At 37.7% G+C, this 18,519-nt stretch overlaps 1 protein-coding gene across 8 annotated transcripts in view; it reads left to right on the forward strand.

Moving 5' to 3' along the window:
• The window catches only part of CCSER2 (coiled-coil serine rich protein 2), a 60,569-nt gene extending 43,071 nt beyond the window's left edge, over positions 1 to 17,498 (forward strand). For 4 of the 8 annotated variants that reach the window (XM_030275826.4, XM_030275828.4, XM_030275827.4 and 1 more), the window contains one exon: positions 12,199 to 17,498. In XM_030275826.4, coding sequence (XP_030131686.4) covers positions 12,199 to 13,020 — 822 coding nt within the window. In that variant the 3' untranslated portion in view covers positions 13,021 to 17,498. Of the gene's footprint in view, positions 1 to 3,951; positions 4,037 to 8,465; positions 8,506 to 12,198 lie in introns of all 8 variants that reach the window. The other 4 variants (XM_030275829.4, XM_030275831.4, XM_030275830.4 and 1 more) reach the window with 3 other exon arrangements.
• Positions 17,499 to 18,519: the final 1,021 nt, after the last annotated feature.

Consider the following 18,519-nt stretch of genomic DNA (forward strand, 5'->3'; position numbering starts at 1 on the left):
GTGGTCATATTGTGCACCTGTCTCTTGTGCTGTGACTGTGCATGATGTGGAGGGACTACACGGAAGACAGGTCCTTAAACCCTTCACAAGCAGTTCTTGTTGGTTTTGTGTTAAACCAGCTCATAAAACTGGGTTGGTGAAGTTTTTCATCTGAATACTTTCAGAAAGAATATTGCATCTCATTCATGATCTCTTTCTGGGTGCTAGGACAGTAAGAGAAGACTGCTGCAGAAGCATTTTGTTTGCCTCAGTAGTGAGGTCTGTCATTCTAGGTTTGTTCATGATTTGGAGTTCTGAGTGTGTATGAGACAACAGGCAGTGCTTGGTAAGAGGCAGCAAAAATCACCTCCTCACTGAAGTGCTCAGAGGCTCCAGTTGTATGTATTTAAAAAAAGGATCTTTGCTGTATTTGTATTTGTTTCTGCAGCACAAACGACTTTTTAAAGCAGTAGCAGTTTTGTATGTTGGTGCATCCTTGGGAAAAGAACTGGGGTATCTGGCTGTTGGGCTAAAATTACTGTGCAGCAGTAGCTTAGAAATATTTTGCTTCTCCTTTTCTGGAAGAAGCAATTGCTTTTGTTCATGTGATTTCTTATTCTAAGGTTGAAGTCTGCTTATAACTAACAATGGAAAACTCTGGCCTTAGTCTTCATAGTAGCATTTAAAAGAAACGGCCACCAGGTTTTCCCAGTGCAGTTAAGAGTCAGAACTTCATAAAGCATTTATACAACATAAAGCAATAGTACAATTCATCAGGATCTCAGAAAAACATTTGTCCTTCTGGTTTGTAGTTAAGGGACTAACTACCTCAGTTGCTCTTATTTTTCCATTCCTCAATCTCCTGTTGTTTTCAAGTTCTGATTCACTTCTCTTTGGAGATGCCTTTGCTATTTCACAAATCCAGTATCTGGAAAATAGGAGGAGTGAGATTTAAGAGTAGTGGCTGGATGCACATACTACCTGTGGGGAGAGACTGTTCAAACTGCTGTCTAACACTGAGGTCTTAGGGAAAAAAAAGTTGCTTCAGAACTCAGAAGAATCCCATCAGATATTTTTGTTTGGGTTAGTTTTTTGTTTTTTTTTTGTTTTTTTGTTTTTTTTTTTTTAATAGAAGTTGAGGTAAGTCATGTTGTCACCTTTTAATTCTAGAATTCCTTGCTTATGAGTTTTATAGATATTGCAATAAATAAGTGGTGAATCAGGTTTTTCTTCTTTCTTACTTTTAGTGGGAAACTGCCACATCAACTATGTATTTTGAATATGTAGCATCATCTGAGGAGATACGTTTTTTAGTGTTTCTTATTTCCTCCTCTTGATTTCTTGGGAACCTCAGTGCACATTTGAGTAATAAGAGATGAATATGAGTCAATGCTTAAAGGAGAAAGCTTGATAAATTTGCTGGAGTTATGTACAGTAATTACTATTAAAAGAAAATTAATCTTTTTGTAAGCCAGGCATATTTGCAGATATTTAAATCTTAATGTGCTATATCAAAGGGATTGGTACATCCTTTATAATTGTTACAATCAGTTGAAGTCATAACACTCATCTTAATACATTTCCCAGTGCTGTATCTGCTAAATCTTACTTTTTCAATTGATGTTGATATTAATTACCTTATTTGATGTACAATTAAATCACCCTTGTTTGAGGTATTTTTAGAAAAAAATGTATTTATTAATTAATTTATTACAAAAAAAAAAGGAATCTGGCATTTATTTGAAACTTACCTATATGGAGCAATGACAACTGTAGTATTTGGGAGAAGGGGATTAAAATATGCCTGGAGACCAGTTCAGTTCAGCAGGCAAAAGATTCAAGGAAGTTACTTGCACTTTCTTCATTTACCTCTCTAGTCAGAGCAATGATAAACTAGCATGAAGAATTATTGAGAAGACTGTACTTAATGCTGGGCTTTGAAGTGCTAATATGGATGCTTAAAAATTTCTGGAACTTATCAAGACATGTAAATATTTCATTGCCTTTACAATAGTGTCTTAACTGTTACGTAGCTCAGCTTGTGCTTCTCTTAATCTCTCTTTTCAGAGAGTAAAAGGGAGAGGATATAAGATTTTCACCTCCCTTCTTAATGTGTTAAAAATTTCAAAGAAAAAAGCCCATTGCCAACTCAGATGAGTCTCTGCAAGATCAAACTTGTGCCTGGTGATAATGTGCTTTCTGCTATGGGAAGATTCAGTTCTGTTTAGAGAATGGAAAGATTTTTTTTCTTGGTGATCCAGTACCCTGACACAATTTTGGATGAAATGTGAACAAACCTGTAAAATGCAGTGTTCTTTTGTACTGTGCTATGAAAATCCAAAGCGTTTGATAATTTTCCCATCAGTCATTGACTGATAAATTGTGTTCCCAGGACTATTTATGTATTCAATGTGTATGTACCTATTCAGCTGATGCAGCACATGTATTGTCACATTGCTTGACTGAAGCTCGTACTGTTCCAGTACTTTCATGCAGCAGTCTAAAAATTGTGATCTTAATGGCCACTGATGGAGGACTGTAAGAACACATTAGGTAATCAATACCTCCATCTAGAGATAATCAGACTGAAGAACTTGTTTCATTTTTCCCCTTGGATTTTGCTGCACTAATGGTTTTATCTTGGCTTCTGAAAAACAATAAAGGAGTCTTGTCAGGCTTTTTTCTTTATTTCCTGTTCTAGATGAAAGGTGTTCTGACTAGCAGATTCTAAGACTTGGTTAAATGCATGTTAAGTTTCATCTTAGCAGTACTGAAACCTGGAATAATGCTGGATAAAATCTGATTAGGTGAGGATAACTGGAAGATTAGGGAGGTGTTTAAAACTCTAAGACAAATAAAAGCATAATATTTATTTATAGAAATAATGTGATGTTTAACATCATTGTAAAAAACGCATGGAAGTAAAATACTTTGTTATTTGTCCAGCTGTGGCAGTATGGTCTGCAGCAGAGAATCTGGAGAGGAGGGGCAAATCTGGAGAGGAGGGTCAATCCTGTTTTCTGTCATGTGGGTGCTGTTCAGATACCTTCAGCCTGCTGGCTCACAGGGTAGCCACAGTTGGTTGCTGTTGGTCAGGGGGCAGGGGGCAGTCATTATTGTAATATCAGTGTTCCAGGACTTAGAAAAGCAGTTTTCAGCTGCTTAAATGGCAAAAGGATTGTAAATACTTAAACCTGCCCTGCTGAAATAGGAAATCAAGATTATATTGTTTAAGACGGAAGTTGCAGCTTGGATTTGCAAAGGTAACGATGTGGGAAAAAGGAAAAGTAATAGGAAAATTAGCTTTTCTTCCTTTGTAGAATGTAGCGACCACAGTGTGTCACACTTGTGGTGATTTGAGAGCTCTGACAGGCAAACCCTGCACTGCATGGATCTGCACAGTTCCCTGATCCTTTCATGGAAGACTCAAGCTCCAAGAGCAAAGTGCAAGGAAAACATTTCTGTGTCACCTCTTCTCTTCCATAATAAATAATACTGGTGAAATTGGAGTAAAGCGGCTTCTAAAGCACCAGGACTTGCTGGAAAATTTGTTTTTATGCATTAGAAATTTTTGTTGTAAAGTAAAGTTGACTTGTTTTCCAGTAGAATAGAACTAAGCAAGCTACTACTTGGTGAGGCGTTATTTAAATACTTTTGAAAGCTGTATAAATAAAATTTTATAATGTATTTTTAATCATGAAAAGCTCATCTTCTGTACTCTTCCCCTAAAACTGCTGAGGACAGAAATGTGTGCTTATATATTGAATAAAAATGGAGGTATTTTGTAAGATTTCTAACTAGTTTAGGACATCTGGGCTCTGGTAGCATGTAACATTTGCTTTTACAAAGTAGAACAACTGGAAATATAATGATACCTTTCTGGGGGAAAAAGAATGGTGTGGCTTTTTGGTGTCTTGTTTTTCCCTGTTCTCTTTTTTTATTATACTTCTCCCCCTCTCTCTTTCTGCACAGGGTGGGTATTCTGCTCCCTCCTTCTCTCCCTGGCAGGGCTCATTCCAGGGCATCCCTCGGAGTGTTCCACCGCACCGCAGACAGAGTGAGTCTGTACCTCTCACTCATCTCCCTCACCGTGTTCCAGTAGCAGCTTCCCCTTTGCACGCACCGTTCATCTCGTAGTCTCCTCCTCTCTCAGGCAGATCTCCAGGCATACACCATAGTCTGTGCCTAACAAACCGCTTCCTCCGGCCAGCCTACGAGCAGCTACAACTCATAGCTTTATAACAGTTACTCTATGCCAATAGACCTCAGCAGTTCTTCAGGCAACCCGAGTAGGCCCTTGTTTCCAGTCTTGTCTTAACATCAGTCTTGCTTGCTGCCCTTCCCTGTTTTCCATGGCTGTGGTGCACTCTCCTGTCCGTCTGTGTGTTCTGTTCGCTCACGCGTCCGCACGCGCGTCTGTGGGAGCAGTCATGTGAACGCGTCCTGGTTGTACAGAAAAGTGTTGGTGGGACAGTGTCACTTGCATTGTCTCTCACAAAAAGTTTTAACTTTTCACAATGGCTTCCCTCAAACTAATTATTTTCTCCCCTCCTCGGTATTTGTTGTAAAAAGGCTTCTCTTACATTGAAATGGCTGTTGCACAACTTGCATGATTTATTAACGTTCCTTTTGCGCTAGCTGCAATGTGGGCTGATATAAGATGCATTTGTTCACTTGGCTTGGATCTGCAAAACAAAAGACAATTGCTGATTTTAAAACTGTATGCTTACGTAGACATAGAGAAATGGTAAGTCTTATTTTGTGCTTTGGTATTGCATTTTGAACAGATAAGTGTTTGAAGAAATATAACTACTTCATAACGCTAAAGTTATATTTTTTAAATGTACTGTAATTTTCAAATTACAGTGTTTGCCTAGCAAAGCTCAAGAGTGTATTTGGATAAGAAATAAAGGCAAAGTAAAATTATGGAAACAGAAGTAAGATTTCCAGGGCCGGTGGAGATCTGAAGAGTAAGCTGCACCTTGGAAAACTTAAGCTTACATATATGTCACACTGCAATAATGTTTACTTATATCAATCACCAGAAAAAAAATCCAATATTTTCTAAACTGTGCTTCAAATACTCTCTTGACGCTTCTGTGACAATGTTCATGTAAACAGCTCATCAGGAATGCACAGCCTGTTTCATGGGCTTTTCTCTGTGCAATAAGAGATGTGCTTCATTTTTCTGTGGTGTTTGATGTGGGGCTCTGTGTGTGTAATGAACATAGAACCCCAAAATCTGATGATTGTGCCTTCTGTTGCTGAGTGGAGGGGCCAGCAGTAGCACAGCCTGGGTGATTCAGTGTCCTCTCAACAGAGACTGACTTCAAGGAGATCCTCAGAGCTGAGGATCATACAAATGTTATGGTTTTGGGGCTTGGACACTGACTGGAGAGTCAGAATGAGGGGATGGTGTCCCAGCAGCCCCGTGAGCCTCTGGTGTCACATCATTCACAGTGGCTGCTTAGCTGAAGAAGAAAACTTTGCTTGCTAATCTTGCTGCTTTTCTGAGCCTCTACTCATCCCTCACTAACAAGGGTGACCTCTTATTTGGTATTCCAAAGTAAACTTCTATTACTAAAGGCTGGTTGGATTTTTTAGTATGCATCTTATATGTTGCATTCAATTAGTTGCTAGTAAAGGAAATAAAGTAAGTTAAAATGGGCCCTTGACTAGTTAACCTAAACTATAACTAATGCATTGCTTAGGAAAGTAAGTTCCCCCTAGTGGAATGTTCCTAGCTTTTTTCATTAAGCCTGAGGTTTACTCTACAGACCAACACTGGGAATAAAAATGAAGTATACATTAGGAGGTTCCTTAGACATTTTAAATGAAATTCTTGAAAAATCAGTAGTTTATCACAGTGTGAACAGTTTGTAAATTAAAACATTACTGTAACAGTCACTAGTATCCTCCTTTCCCACTTGGTTTAGTGGTTTCAGTGTTCAGGTTTTGGAGCTGATATGAAATGCCAAATATGGGGTTTTAAAGCAAATGCTGAGCGAGCATCACCACTGAGTGTAGGACAGCCTGAAACACTAATGCCAGTGTTCTTTTGCACTAATACAGAGAAGGCGATGGAAACTTGAAGTAGTCTCAGGTTTTGTTTGGCTGTGTTTTCTATATAGACTTGGAAGTCAAGCACTTCTTGGCTAACTTCTGGATCCTGAACCTAAAATATCATCTCTGCATATGAATTCTGCAGGTTTCTTCACTGTGCTGTTGATAGTTGATGGATAAAACAACTAAAAATAATTTCCCCCCTGCTGTACAGGACAGGAAATATATCCCTGCTAGGTACTATTACACTAGTGTAGGTTTATGGCTCTCTCTAAGCACCAGTCACAATGTCAGCACACCTGCTGCTGAGCTTGCCTTAGCATATCACTGCACTGCAACATACTTCAGCACTGGATGTATGTCACTTTCAATGACAGTTATTTTTTAATACTTACGCATTTATTAATTTCATGTTTTTTCACCAGGCTTGGAAACAATTCAGCACTTTGCATTTCATAAACACTTTTATAACAGCACATTAATTTTGTTATTTTAGGAATAAAAACCAAATAGTTTTGTTCCTGTAATTCCCATGTGTCTTAAACTTAACTACTGTGTAAGAGTAATTTATTTTTCTTTAGGTCATAGGATATGTTTTGATGACATCTCAAACTTTATTCAAAACAGTTAAATCCTTTCCATTTGTGTTCTGGAGCTTTAATGATGCAGCTCTAGAAACAAACATTTACAATACCCATTAGTAGGGAAGCAATCATGAGTTTGTGTTATAATACAAGCATGTTACATGAACTTCTCTAGTCTCCTTCCTCCAAGTGCTTCTCCGCACAGAAATGCTGATCAAAATTGCTTTGTTATTCAAGCATTGCAGTTGTTGCATCTCCAGTTACTGTGCACATCCTGAAAGATCATTTATTTCAACTTTTTGTGTGTAAGTATTACAGACAGAGATAATCTAAGCAATTCTAGCAGGTGACACACAGCTTGTTATCACCAGGAAGAAAGCTTCTCTATGCCTAGTGACTATAAATCAGATCCAGGCTGTGCTTTTTCATACATTTTCTTTTAAACAAATACATGTTGCTGAAATGTTTCCAAAGCTTTATGAACCGCTGCAGTTTTGTAGGGTGTATGAAGTGTTTGTCTTAGCAGAAACAAGTAAATCCAGAGCATTAGCTGGGAAGTTCTGTGACCAATTATTGAAAAGATCCTGGAATCATTACATACTGCCTTTTTTATGTAATTATTTTTGTTCCAAGAGTGTTCAGCTATATGAAGAGTCTTTTAGGAAAAACTCCTTTCCTCCCAACTTCAGTACTTAGAGTCAACTACAAGAGAAAGGACTCTAGCACCAAACTAAATTTATGTTTGCAAAAAAACTCCTTGATTTTGTATATGGTCATATTTATCTACTTGCTGCACATATATCCATATTTGTGGATGAAATACCTGCCTGGATGTAGTTATATGTTACTTGAAGTAATTTTTCTTTGAAAAAATAAATTTTTCCAAGCTGGGGTTTCTGTACAGACTATGCATAAAGAATAATAATGCTTTTCCACATTACCAATTATTTTGCTAGCCTCGTGGCTGGTGAATGATGATTAAAAAATTTACCGTTGTTTTGTGTCATTATCTGAGGTCATTCTCCATACTGCAGAATCCTGTATTTTAATGCTGGAATATGGATATAATACAGCTAGATCAAAGGGAAAGAAAAAAAAAAGTTCAAAAAGAAGGTATTAGCAAATGCTACAGATTTAAGGTGTGAAATGTTGATGTTTTCCAGAGGTAGAAAATGAGAGCTGTCTGGTGCAGCCTATCAGCAGGGCTGTGTCTGCACAGGCCGTGGTTTGAAAAGACAGCTTATCCTGTGCCAAGGCAGTGAGAGGAGGGATGGCAGAACTCGTGAGGAAATGGAAGAGTTGCATAGCAGAGTTTGTGACCCTTCTCTTCTACCCCTTTACAAAAGGAACCTCTGGTAGTTGTCTCTTCCAACTCATAAGTGATTTGCTAGGAAGATGAGTTATTAAAAATGAGGGCACTATGATCCAAGGATGGAATGCTGTGCCTTTAATGACCTTGCTGTTCAGGATTAGATATTGAACATACATATGCATGGATGCAAAGATTTTTCTTTTATACAGTTTTAATAATACACACAAATTCTAGTTGCAGTATTTGGAGTATAGGAGATTAACTGCTGAAAATCTTGAAGTTATAAGAGCAGAAGTATTCCATGCAGATCTTGCTATAAATGTTGTTGTACTGCATTACTTAAATACTGTTGCTTCCTTTGTTTCTTGAAGGAGGATTAAAAACCAATGGGGGACACGGTAATTGCAATTGAAATGGTGAAAAGTTGCAGTTCTGTCATGGCAATTGCTCATTGTTTTGTCTTGGTCCTCTGACATCACTGTCCTTGTCTTTTTCTTGTCTCTGCTTTCCATTATGCCATTGGCAAGGAGTTGAGAAGTTAGTCCATTACTTCTGTGATAAAGCGTGGTACAGTACAACTTCAGATTTATTCCCACCTCTCCTCATGTAATTTCACTGTTGGGTTTTTTCTTTGCCCTGTGCATGATGCATGTCTGTGGGAGATGTGCATGCAGTTATTGATTTTCCATTGCATCGCTTCCCTCCTTCCTCAAGATACTTCAGGGAGAAAATGACTTTATTTCATTCTACAGAGGTATTATAAAGGGGATCAAGATAACCAAAGCAAAACTGAAGAAAATTTTTGGCTAATGAATGAATATTACAGTCATGACCACATTTTTAACTTCTTTAGTAGTCCATTTAACTTCTTTAACAGTACAACATGATGTTTCAGTTTTCCAGCACAAAGCTAATACAGCCTCAGTAGATTGATAACTGTACAATAGTGGTAATCTTTATCGTGGATGTCATCTTTCTCTGGATGATGTAACAGCCAATTTTACTTGAGAGAAATAATAGAAAAATCTCTTGAGCTAATGAAGTAAGGGAGTGAATTGAGTAATTTTAATTAGTGCATCAATATTTAGAAGGCTTTGAAGATCTTGCCAGTACATAAAAATCAGTTTCTTTGTGCAGAAAGGGGCATGTGGACAGAGCACTTTGTTGAATATACTTGCAGTTTGAGGAGGACTGAGTGTCTTCAGTTACATTGTACTTGAAATGTTTGAGTCCAGCTTGGCACTTTAGGAGCATCCCAGAGGAGTGCAGATGTTTGTATACCTGCATGTTTTCTTTATGGGACATAAATAAAAGTCTGGGTAGCATGGCAGTCTATTCCAAATCATGGTCTGTCCCACCCCAGAAATATTACAACAAGTGCACTCAAAACAATGCACATGAAACCCTATTTTAGGACTTGTGTGAAATAAAATACTGTGCCTGGAAGACAGGATTTTTTCTTTTTCTCCTCCTTCACATGATGGAATTCACCAAGTACTTCAGTCCTTCAGCTGGCTTATTGTTTTTACCAGTAACATGGTCAGAATTTCAAAGACTTTCTTTGTAAGAGGAGAACTTGTATTTAGTACAAATATATGAGCTGTGGGTGGCAATAATGTCAGTGTTGGATACCTTGTGAACTGTTGTGTGTATATTTTGCAAGTGGCATTTTACTGCTTTTAGTGTAATTTTGAATGTTAATGCATGTAGAAACTTGATTATATTAAAATCTGTCATTGTGATAATTGGACAGATCTTGAATACAAATGTATAATTACAAAGCAGTACAGCATTTAAAACAACTGGGCAAAGATGATACCAAGCTTTAGTGTCCCCATAATTCTGAGCACTTAGACATTTTCCACCTTAGTATCACTTAACTTTCTAGGTAATAAGCTGCTTAGACCTTTTAAGGTTACGAAGGATAATGAGGAAAACATGTATTTGGCTGTTTTTATATGTAAAATGCAAAACTGCCTGAAGTAAAGAGCTCAAACACTACCTAGTCTTTGCCAGAAAAATTCAGAATAGAATTATTGAAACCTTGATGGCTTTGCTTTACTTCAGATGTGTTTGTATTTAACTCAACTTTCCATACAAATTTAGTTTCTTCTGTAACTTGCCAATTTTTAAATTTTGCTGATTAGTATTGCTTGAATTACTTGATATTAAGTTAGATTTTTTATTGATTAGATTAGATATTTATCTCTGTTTTTGAAAACTAGCATTTAAAAACCCTTCCTAGCTGAGGGAGAAAAATTTTCTGACAATTATTTTTCCACATTTGACACAATAATGTGGGCTATAAATGTTTTAACTTTTTTTATTTCAAGTGGGATTAGAAAATAGGATTTATTTGTTGTAGTATTTACATGGGAAGTAGGTACATGTTGCTTTGGTTTCTGGATTCATTATTAGCAGTTTTGGTTTTGCAGGTGAGATCTCAAATCAGTAAGTCATTTTGGCTAGCATCTTGCTGTCAACTCCTAGACTGGAAGGATAATAACTTCTGTAACCCAAACATAAACACTGGAAAATGGAAAAAAAAAAAGTGGAGGACTAATTTTATTTAAGCTGTAACTCTCTGTGTATGGAATTATTCCTTGTATTTGTCACTTCCTTCCTGTAAGATTGTATGGTTAAGAAGGTTTTAAAAAGTTAAGCTAGTTTTCGGTCACATAAGGAATAATGTTTTGGTACTTATCTGACCCCATTTTGGAGGCATTTTTGCCTTTTTCTAAAATCTTTTCCCTCTTTCCAAAGCAATCATGTTTTGGCTGCTCAGGATATTTGCCTTACATGTCTGTCAGTGATAGTGGATCTCACCAATCCAGATTTCGCCTTGTCTTATGAGACAACTCTTGTATTCTAAAGGGAAAAACTGCCCATAAAAAAATAGACGGAGAAACCTTGATTTTCCTCTCATTAACCTTTAAATTTTTTTTTCTTGATGAGGAATTTTGAGGATTCAGTTTTCAGTAGTAATCCTGCCAGGGAAAAGATGAAAAGCCTAAAGCATCCTGAGATGGGCTATGACCCATTGTTAACACGAATTTGGCATGAACAGTTATCATTACATTCTTCCTGCTGATTCAAAGAAGAGCTAAGAAGACCAGACAAATAATGAGTTTTTTGTTTAAAACTTTTGAATAATTCAGGAGAGTGACTAAAATGACACTTAGTCAAATCTCCCTAACATAAACGTTGCTTTTTTTTTATTTACTCTATTTCACTAGTAAACAGAATAAGCCTGTTTACTGTGTACATGCTGACATGCTGTCAGCTGGTAGGAATCCAGGTAGTTGAATGATGACTAGTTGGCAGGAGTTTGGTTCCTCTCCATTGTAAAGAAAATACAAACCTGCTAAAACTTTAGTTTAGGTTTTAATAGATTATGGGTTTTGCCACGAATTGCAGAATTTTTAGTAATGCTTCCAAGATCTATATCCAAGTTGCAGGTCTAGGATGTATTGTGAAGCTAGTAATTAATCTTTTAAGTCTCTTTACAGGGCAGAACAAAGAGAATAGAAATTACCCAGAAGAGGTACTGGCGATTCTCTTATCTGATGCGTGTTTGATTAGATTGTATCTTCTGATAAAATGTAAAATCTTCTACAGTTCTCTTTATCCCATGGCTATCAGTGTGGTCTCTACTTTTACACAAACTCTGTGTCTCTTTCAGCCCATTTAAAATCAGTTTGAGATAAAACAGTTACTTAAGCTGAGTCAGTAGCCTGATTAGCACGTACTTGCACCAGATTTTCTGGCCTCGGTAAGGCAAGGAAACGGCCTGTAAGCTCATGTGGTCCATCCAACTCCTTTCCTGCCTGTGCAGTAAAAGGGTTGGGGTAGTTGAGGTCAATATGCAGTGAGCAGAAATTAAAGCTGGACGCTGCTGTTGCGTTGGGTTAAGCACTTGGTTAGAATTGATCTGCACCGACGTTAATTCTTGCGCTGTCCTGCAGATTTGGGTGAAACCATCAACCATGCCTTCTTCATCTTTCCTTTATAAGCCGGTCGGTTTTCTTTTTGTCTTTATGTTGTTGTTTATTTCAGTGCTGGTATATTTTTTACCATTTCAGTTACAAGTTCCATTTGTGTGTGTCCCATGACCCATCCTGTTTTGCTGAAGTCAAAGTTTTGATTTAAAAACCCAGATATACAGCCCTTATCAAGCATCCAGTCAGCTCACGTTGGATTCTGAGTGTATCTGGTGTCTTCTGTGCCTAATATATTCTTGTGTTATTTTCTCTTTAACAGCCTCAAGTACTACACCCTTCCAGCAGCCTTCCCAATTCCACAGACCTCGTCCAGGGAAAACTAATAAAAGCTCCACATATCGAGGCCCACAGTGAATATCCTAAACCAGATCTGCATGACAATAGAAATCATCAGAATCGAAATGCTGCAAATATCTCTCTCCCAAATAGCCTGAATGACGTAAACTCTTCAACAAATGTACAGTTAAACACAAAAGATGAAAATGCATCATATTTGGACAATTCGAAAAACAATAACACTGAAGACCCTGGAGAGGTGGCTAGTAATAAGAAAGGTACATTACCACCTCGTCCCCACTTTCAGACCTCTACACGAGCTGATGCTCCAGAGGTGCAGACTGGATTACCTGTGAAAGGTCAACCCTCATTCACATACCAGGCTTCTCAGCCAAAGACTTCAAGAATCGTGAAACCCCCAACTGCTTTAGTGCCTCCTACCATGGCCGTTCCCATACGATCTGCAGATCACTCCGCTGCTTCCAAGGAACGTGAGCTTCTACCACTGAGTAGTTCCACTCAGCCACAGCCAACATCTGGGCAGGATAACCTAAAGGGTAAACAGAGTCAGAAAGTGTCTAAACTTCGCCCACCAACTATGTCCTTCGTCAAATCCAAGCAAGTGAGCAGTCAGAAATCCACACCAGTACCTCCAGAGCCTCAGAACACCTCCCTGAAGTCCAACATCCCAAGGCCACCAGTGCAGAGAAGGGAAAGCGTGCAGGCGCACACCGCTGGTGTGCATTCCGGGGACAGCATGGCCTCCCGCCGGCACTCCCACCTCCCGAAACCAAAGACACACTGAGGCCGTTCCACATCTCAGCGCTCGATGCCACGCCAGGTCCCGCTTCCCATCTTGTGACTGCCTTGGAGCCTGCTGTACCTGCAGCCTGCAAATCCTGAGTCACTGTTCCAAACTGCATCTTCTTTAGGGTTTGCATTCTCCATCCTCCCGTGTTCTGAGGCTGATGTTACGAGCTGTGCAGTTTGTCTTTAGAGTGCTTTATTTTATCGTTGGTCTGTAATAAAGATGGTATTGCAATCTTTGTAATTAAGCAAATACTGAAGTCTGTGGTAACCACAAATGCCAGAATGCTGCACTATTTATTTCAGGATGGCTGAAGTTATTTCTTACCTCTGTTTGAATTATTAGACAATGAAATTGCTGTTCTGTTTAACTTCTTGGTTCTGAGTACTCGTTAGGTCAGAGTGGTAGAAAATTAGACTGACTAGCAGATGTTTTATTGGCCATAATTCTGACTCTGTATTCCAGAGGCCTATGCAAAAATCCTTGTATTTATCATTCTCTCAAGACTGACATATTTAATGTTATTTAATCTCATGGGTTGGGTGGGTTGTGTTGTTCTGTTTTGCTGTAATCTGAAGTAGCTCTGTTCTTTATTTATCCTGTTTTCACTGTTCACAAACATTAGACAGATTTCACAGGGTGAAACGAATCTTCTCGCTTAAACATCCTCATTTGTTAAATGATTGTGGTATGTTTTTATTGTGTTGAATAGACACATTACTGGGTAGATTCTTGAAATGCAGTGCTAAGGATGTTTGTCCAAACCTTCCAATGCAGGCTCTTAGGAATTAGTAAGTAGGGAGCCTCTGGGAATAAGGGGTCCAGAACACCTATGTTGAGGTTGCACAACATGCATTTTAATTAATATTTTAAACTTTTATTGTTCTGCTTGTATTTATTGATTTCTGTTTAATATTGAAAGGCTCTGAAGTACCTGACTTGAAGTTTTGCACAAACTTTGCCATATGTGTAAGAATTTGAAACTATTTTACAGAATAAAACTTATATTAAAAATGCAACTATTTTTTAAAAAGGAAAAAAATTAACCCCACTTATTTGCTTTGAGCAATCCTATTATGTCCTAATCCAGAGCTGGTACTCTTAAGAGTTTTTCAAAGATGTGTTATTTTGGGGTTTTTGTATTATTTTTCTTTTGCTTTTTTTTTTTTTTTTTTTTTTTTAATTTCTGAAGAAGTGCGTAACTGGTAAAGAGCTTCTTGGGGAAATCAAGCAGAAAAAAAAAAATCTACATTTTTGTGCTCTCTAGGAGAAATATTTTTTTTTTCTGAAAGTCATCTTGATGCACTCTGGGACCATGACACAAATTATACAAGTTACATGTGAGCAGGTCCACTGAAGCTTTGCAGAAATTTGTTGTTATGTCCCATCTTCAATTCTTTCCATGTTTCCCATGACTCTCTTGGATGTTCCTCATTTTGTTTTTGGTTTGGTTTTTTTTTTTTTTTCTCTATTCTTGAGTTGGTTTCAAAATCAGCAGCAGAAGGCTGCTGCAATTGGCAAATTTGGCCTAAAATCTGTTCCTGAAGAGCACATAATTTCAGTAAAATTCAACACAGTGTTATTTTGTTCTAGGCTCTGGCTGTAGGACACTGACATATTACAGTATTTTCTTTGAAAGAATTAAAGTGAGTAGGTGAAGACATTTCATAAATGAATTCAATATCCAGCTTCTATAATATAAGCCCTTTAACTGGGGTATCCTGATGGATACCTCAGTTGGGTGAAGGAAAAAAGAGTCATCTCACCTGAGTTTTCAGTACATTGTTGATATTCAAGAATTATTTTGGATTTCTTACACTGTAATTTTATTTAACTGAAGATGAAGTAGATGAAGTGGAAAAATGAAAAGCTTGGGGAGGGAAATGGGTAGGGGGAGATTCTTTTTCTGAACTACTTAGATCCATCTGAAATAAGGGACCTGCAGGACCTTCTGTGAGCTAAGGTGATGACAATGTAAGCAAGACATAACAAGACAAATAATGTTAATTGTTATAGTTGGTATAGGATCAGAAATCACAACATGAGATTGCAGTAACAATTGTGCTCTGGTGACAATTTATTCCCATGAAAAGCATTGAATTAGTGGTATTTAGTGTACATATTTACTTTCAATAAGAAAATAAAACTCACTTTTTATATTCCCCAAAACTAGCTCCTGGCAGCTAACTGTGTTTCTCAGGAGTTTAAAGACTGCTGAGGGAACGATCAGATTCCTGGTTCATTTTCTGGTCCATATAGATTTCTATGGAAGGTGTGTTTTTTAAGTTTACTTTCCTTGAAGAGAAGCTGATTTTATTGTTAATTATATATGATTTTGTGTAAAAATACAATTTTCACCTAATGTTATTGACAGAAATTCATCATCTTCTGCTTCGTATTGTGGAGGTATCGCCAGCCTGATTTAGTGATGTTTCAATTTTTATGTTTACATTTAAAAGTATAGATATCTCTACCTTTATTCATATCTGCACCTTTACTGAAAATTAAGGAGATGATCAAAGTAAATTAAGCAAAGAATATCAAGATGATCAAGGTTTTCATTAAAAAGACAGTTCCTAGTTTTTCTTTCCAGAGGAAAATCTTATATTTATATGGCCTTGTACATATGTATTAAAGGAACAGAAATAGATTATAGTACTTTTTTATAGCATTTCCTCATTTTGTTCTGACAGGTTAGTGAGACACTGAGCTGGAGCCAGCAGGATTTGATCATGGATGAGACAGATGCTAGCCTGGCTTGTGTTTGGGTTCAGCTGCTAACCTCGCATCCCTCTAGGACAACTGCATGTTTGGGCTCTTCAGACTTTACCAGGGAAGGCTCTGTTGCACGTATAGTAAGTCCAGAGTATGGCAAAGCCTGCCACGAGATGGGCAGCTGGGAGAGAAGTGGTGAAGTGAGCTTTGAAGCTTCACCTCGGTGAAAGATGGGGTTGGGGGAGTGATGGATGAGAGGGCACTGAGAGTGCTTGTCAAATGGGATTAAGAGAGTATTTTCAGGTATCATAGCTACCTTATGGAAGGTGCAGATATATCATGAATACTGGTGCAGATTATCCAAAATGTGTACATTTAAGTATTTGATATCTTCAGGGTTTTTTTTTTTGTTTTTTTTTTTTTTAGGTTTATAAAACTGATTTATTGCCATTTTTTTGTTTTGATTTCTCATTCTTTTGTGCAATATTCACAAAAGTATTAAACTACTGTTCAGTATGTGTGTACAGAGGCAATTACGCATTTTAACAAGTGAATAAACACAAAAGAAAAGAACAGAATTGCACTTTAAATGAGCTTTATTGCTTGGAGTTGTGCCTAAAATGATCTAGATGCCTCCTGCTGTGTGTGGCTTTTGTTTGAAACAAATTTCCCCTGTAGTGTTGCTGTTTCCAAGGTATTTTCACATCACTTTCACAGGATCGATATGCACTCTAGCATGTTTAAAAGTATTCATATAGTGTACTGAGTTTTTGTTGTGCAATGACTTTAATTTAACCGTGGAATTCTAATTCTAATACTGATGATACAGCCAAATCATTATTACCTTCCCCTTCCCTGAAGCTAGCACTTCCTTCTGCCAATCAAGCCAATGGCAAAATTTCCCTAGGACTAGCATAGCTCTCAAAGAAGAATGGTCCCAGAATATGGTTGTGAGAAAAGAAGTGCAATACTATTTCTCCAACTCTCTCGAAATAATTACGAAGGCCCTGAAAATCCAAAACGACACAATTATGATACAGTTTGGAAAAAAAAAAAGGGGTTCCTCAACTTTCCATTTTACAGCAGTGAGAGTAGGCATAGCAACTAGACTGCATTCTAGGTCAGTACAGTTCATTTCAGCCTCGATCTAAATGCTGATTTGTTGTAAGGATGCCTGAAAACTGAATACCATTTGCGTGATTTCCTTTGTTTGCATGTCACAGCCATATGCACATTCTAAAGTGTCATACTGGGGTAGGTTGCATGTTGGGGGGGGAAGTATTTCTGGTTTTGCACAGCACATAATCCTCTTAATATGGACATTCTCTTGCCGTACAAATGAAAATCAGTTCTTGAATCTGGCTTCCGTAGCAGTTCCTTATCTCGTTACAGAGGCTTTTCCTGAGCAGAGTGGATTTAATGTGACCCTGGTGGTAGGGCTCAGTGTAGTCATCTTACAACTGTGCTTTCAAGGAAATTCAGTCACTGTTATGGTAAAGCTGCTCACTGCCTACTAATTGTAAAAGCACCACCATAAAACCAACATAATTCCTGTGTAGCAAAATCTTCAATTCAATACTAGCTAAAACAAGAGGTACCCTTACTGTCTGCTTTGTTGTTTTTGGTTTTTTAACCCAGGCCAGAGTAAATACTGTATATTGGAATTTGCTTGTAAAGTTGATTAAAAAATCTGTATGTAAAAATTCTTTCCTCAATGTTGCTCTAGTGAATAAAAATAAAAGTCATAATTCTAATAAGTATCTCTTTCTCTTGACTATTCATGTCTATGCTTTTTCAAGTCATTGTGCAAAAGGCAGACAGAACTGTAGGCAGAAAATCTGGGGGGACAGAGAGATTAGGTTTACACTTACAATGGATTTTTTCTTGGAATTGTCTTTCTCCAGCAGAAATGGCAGGCTTTTAGCATGACACTGTTAATGAAGGAAAAAAGAAGAGGAGGGGAAAAAATACTTAGAAGAGCTAAGCATTTTAATGTATTGACTGCAGATGAATGTGGACTGACATGGTTAGTTTTTAAAGGTATGTTATTGCACCCGTGGTGCAGTTAAGACAACTATTAAATACTCTTCTTCAGTATTTAACGAGTTAAAGTCTTTATCATAAGATACTTTGAGAGAGTTATTTCCCCACAGAAGTCCAAATGAATACAACATGTGCAAATATGCAAGTCTTAATTGTATGTCACTATTTTGTCCATGGTTTGAATGGTGTGCTGTTCTTGAGATGAAAGGAAATCTGCTCCATTAATTATTCTGACCTATTTCAGTAGATGGAAGTTCAAGTTTGAAATTATGATCAAAAAGGGAGGAAAAATTCTGTAGTTTGAAGTAAGAGCATTTTAAATAGACTGTAGGCTGGCACTTGTAATCTTTAACCTAATGTTAGCTTCAAGATGGCCTTTGAAAATTCACATGGATTTTGGGGGCGGAAGGAGCTGCACATGGTTTCCAAGTTCAAACCAAGAAGGAAGGAAGGTACTGTAAATGAATCCTCCTGGGTGAGTGTGCTCTTTGTTACTCGTGGTCCAGACTGTGTTACTGGGATGTCTAATCCTTATCAATGTGATCATCAGGTGTCAAACAGCTGATGCAATGACTATGGAAATAGTGTCCCTAAAAGCTGTGATTGACAGCTTCCCTGTCTTCCTCCTCCAGAGGCAAAGGCTTCCTCAATCTGCTGCTGTCCAAACTGAGAGCAGTGGTTTCCTGGCTGCAGCAGAGCTGCTTTATTGCTGTTGGGCAGAATGTTACACGTTTGGAG

The sequence above is a fragment of the Taeniopygia guttata genome, chromosome 6 (assembly GCF_048771995.1).
Source record: "Taeniopygia guttata chromosome 6, bTaeGut7.mat, whole genome shotgun sequence".
NCBI classification, from domain to species: domain Eukaryota; kingdom Metazoa; phylum Chordata; class Aves; order Passeriformes; family Estrildidae; genus Taeniopygia; species Taeniopygia guttata.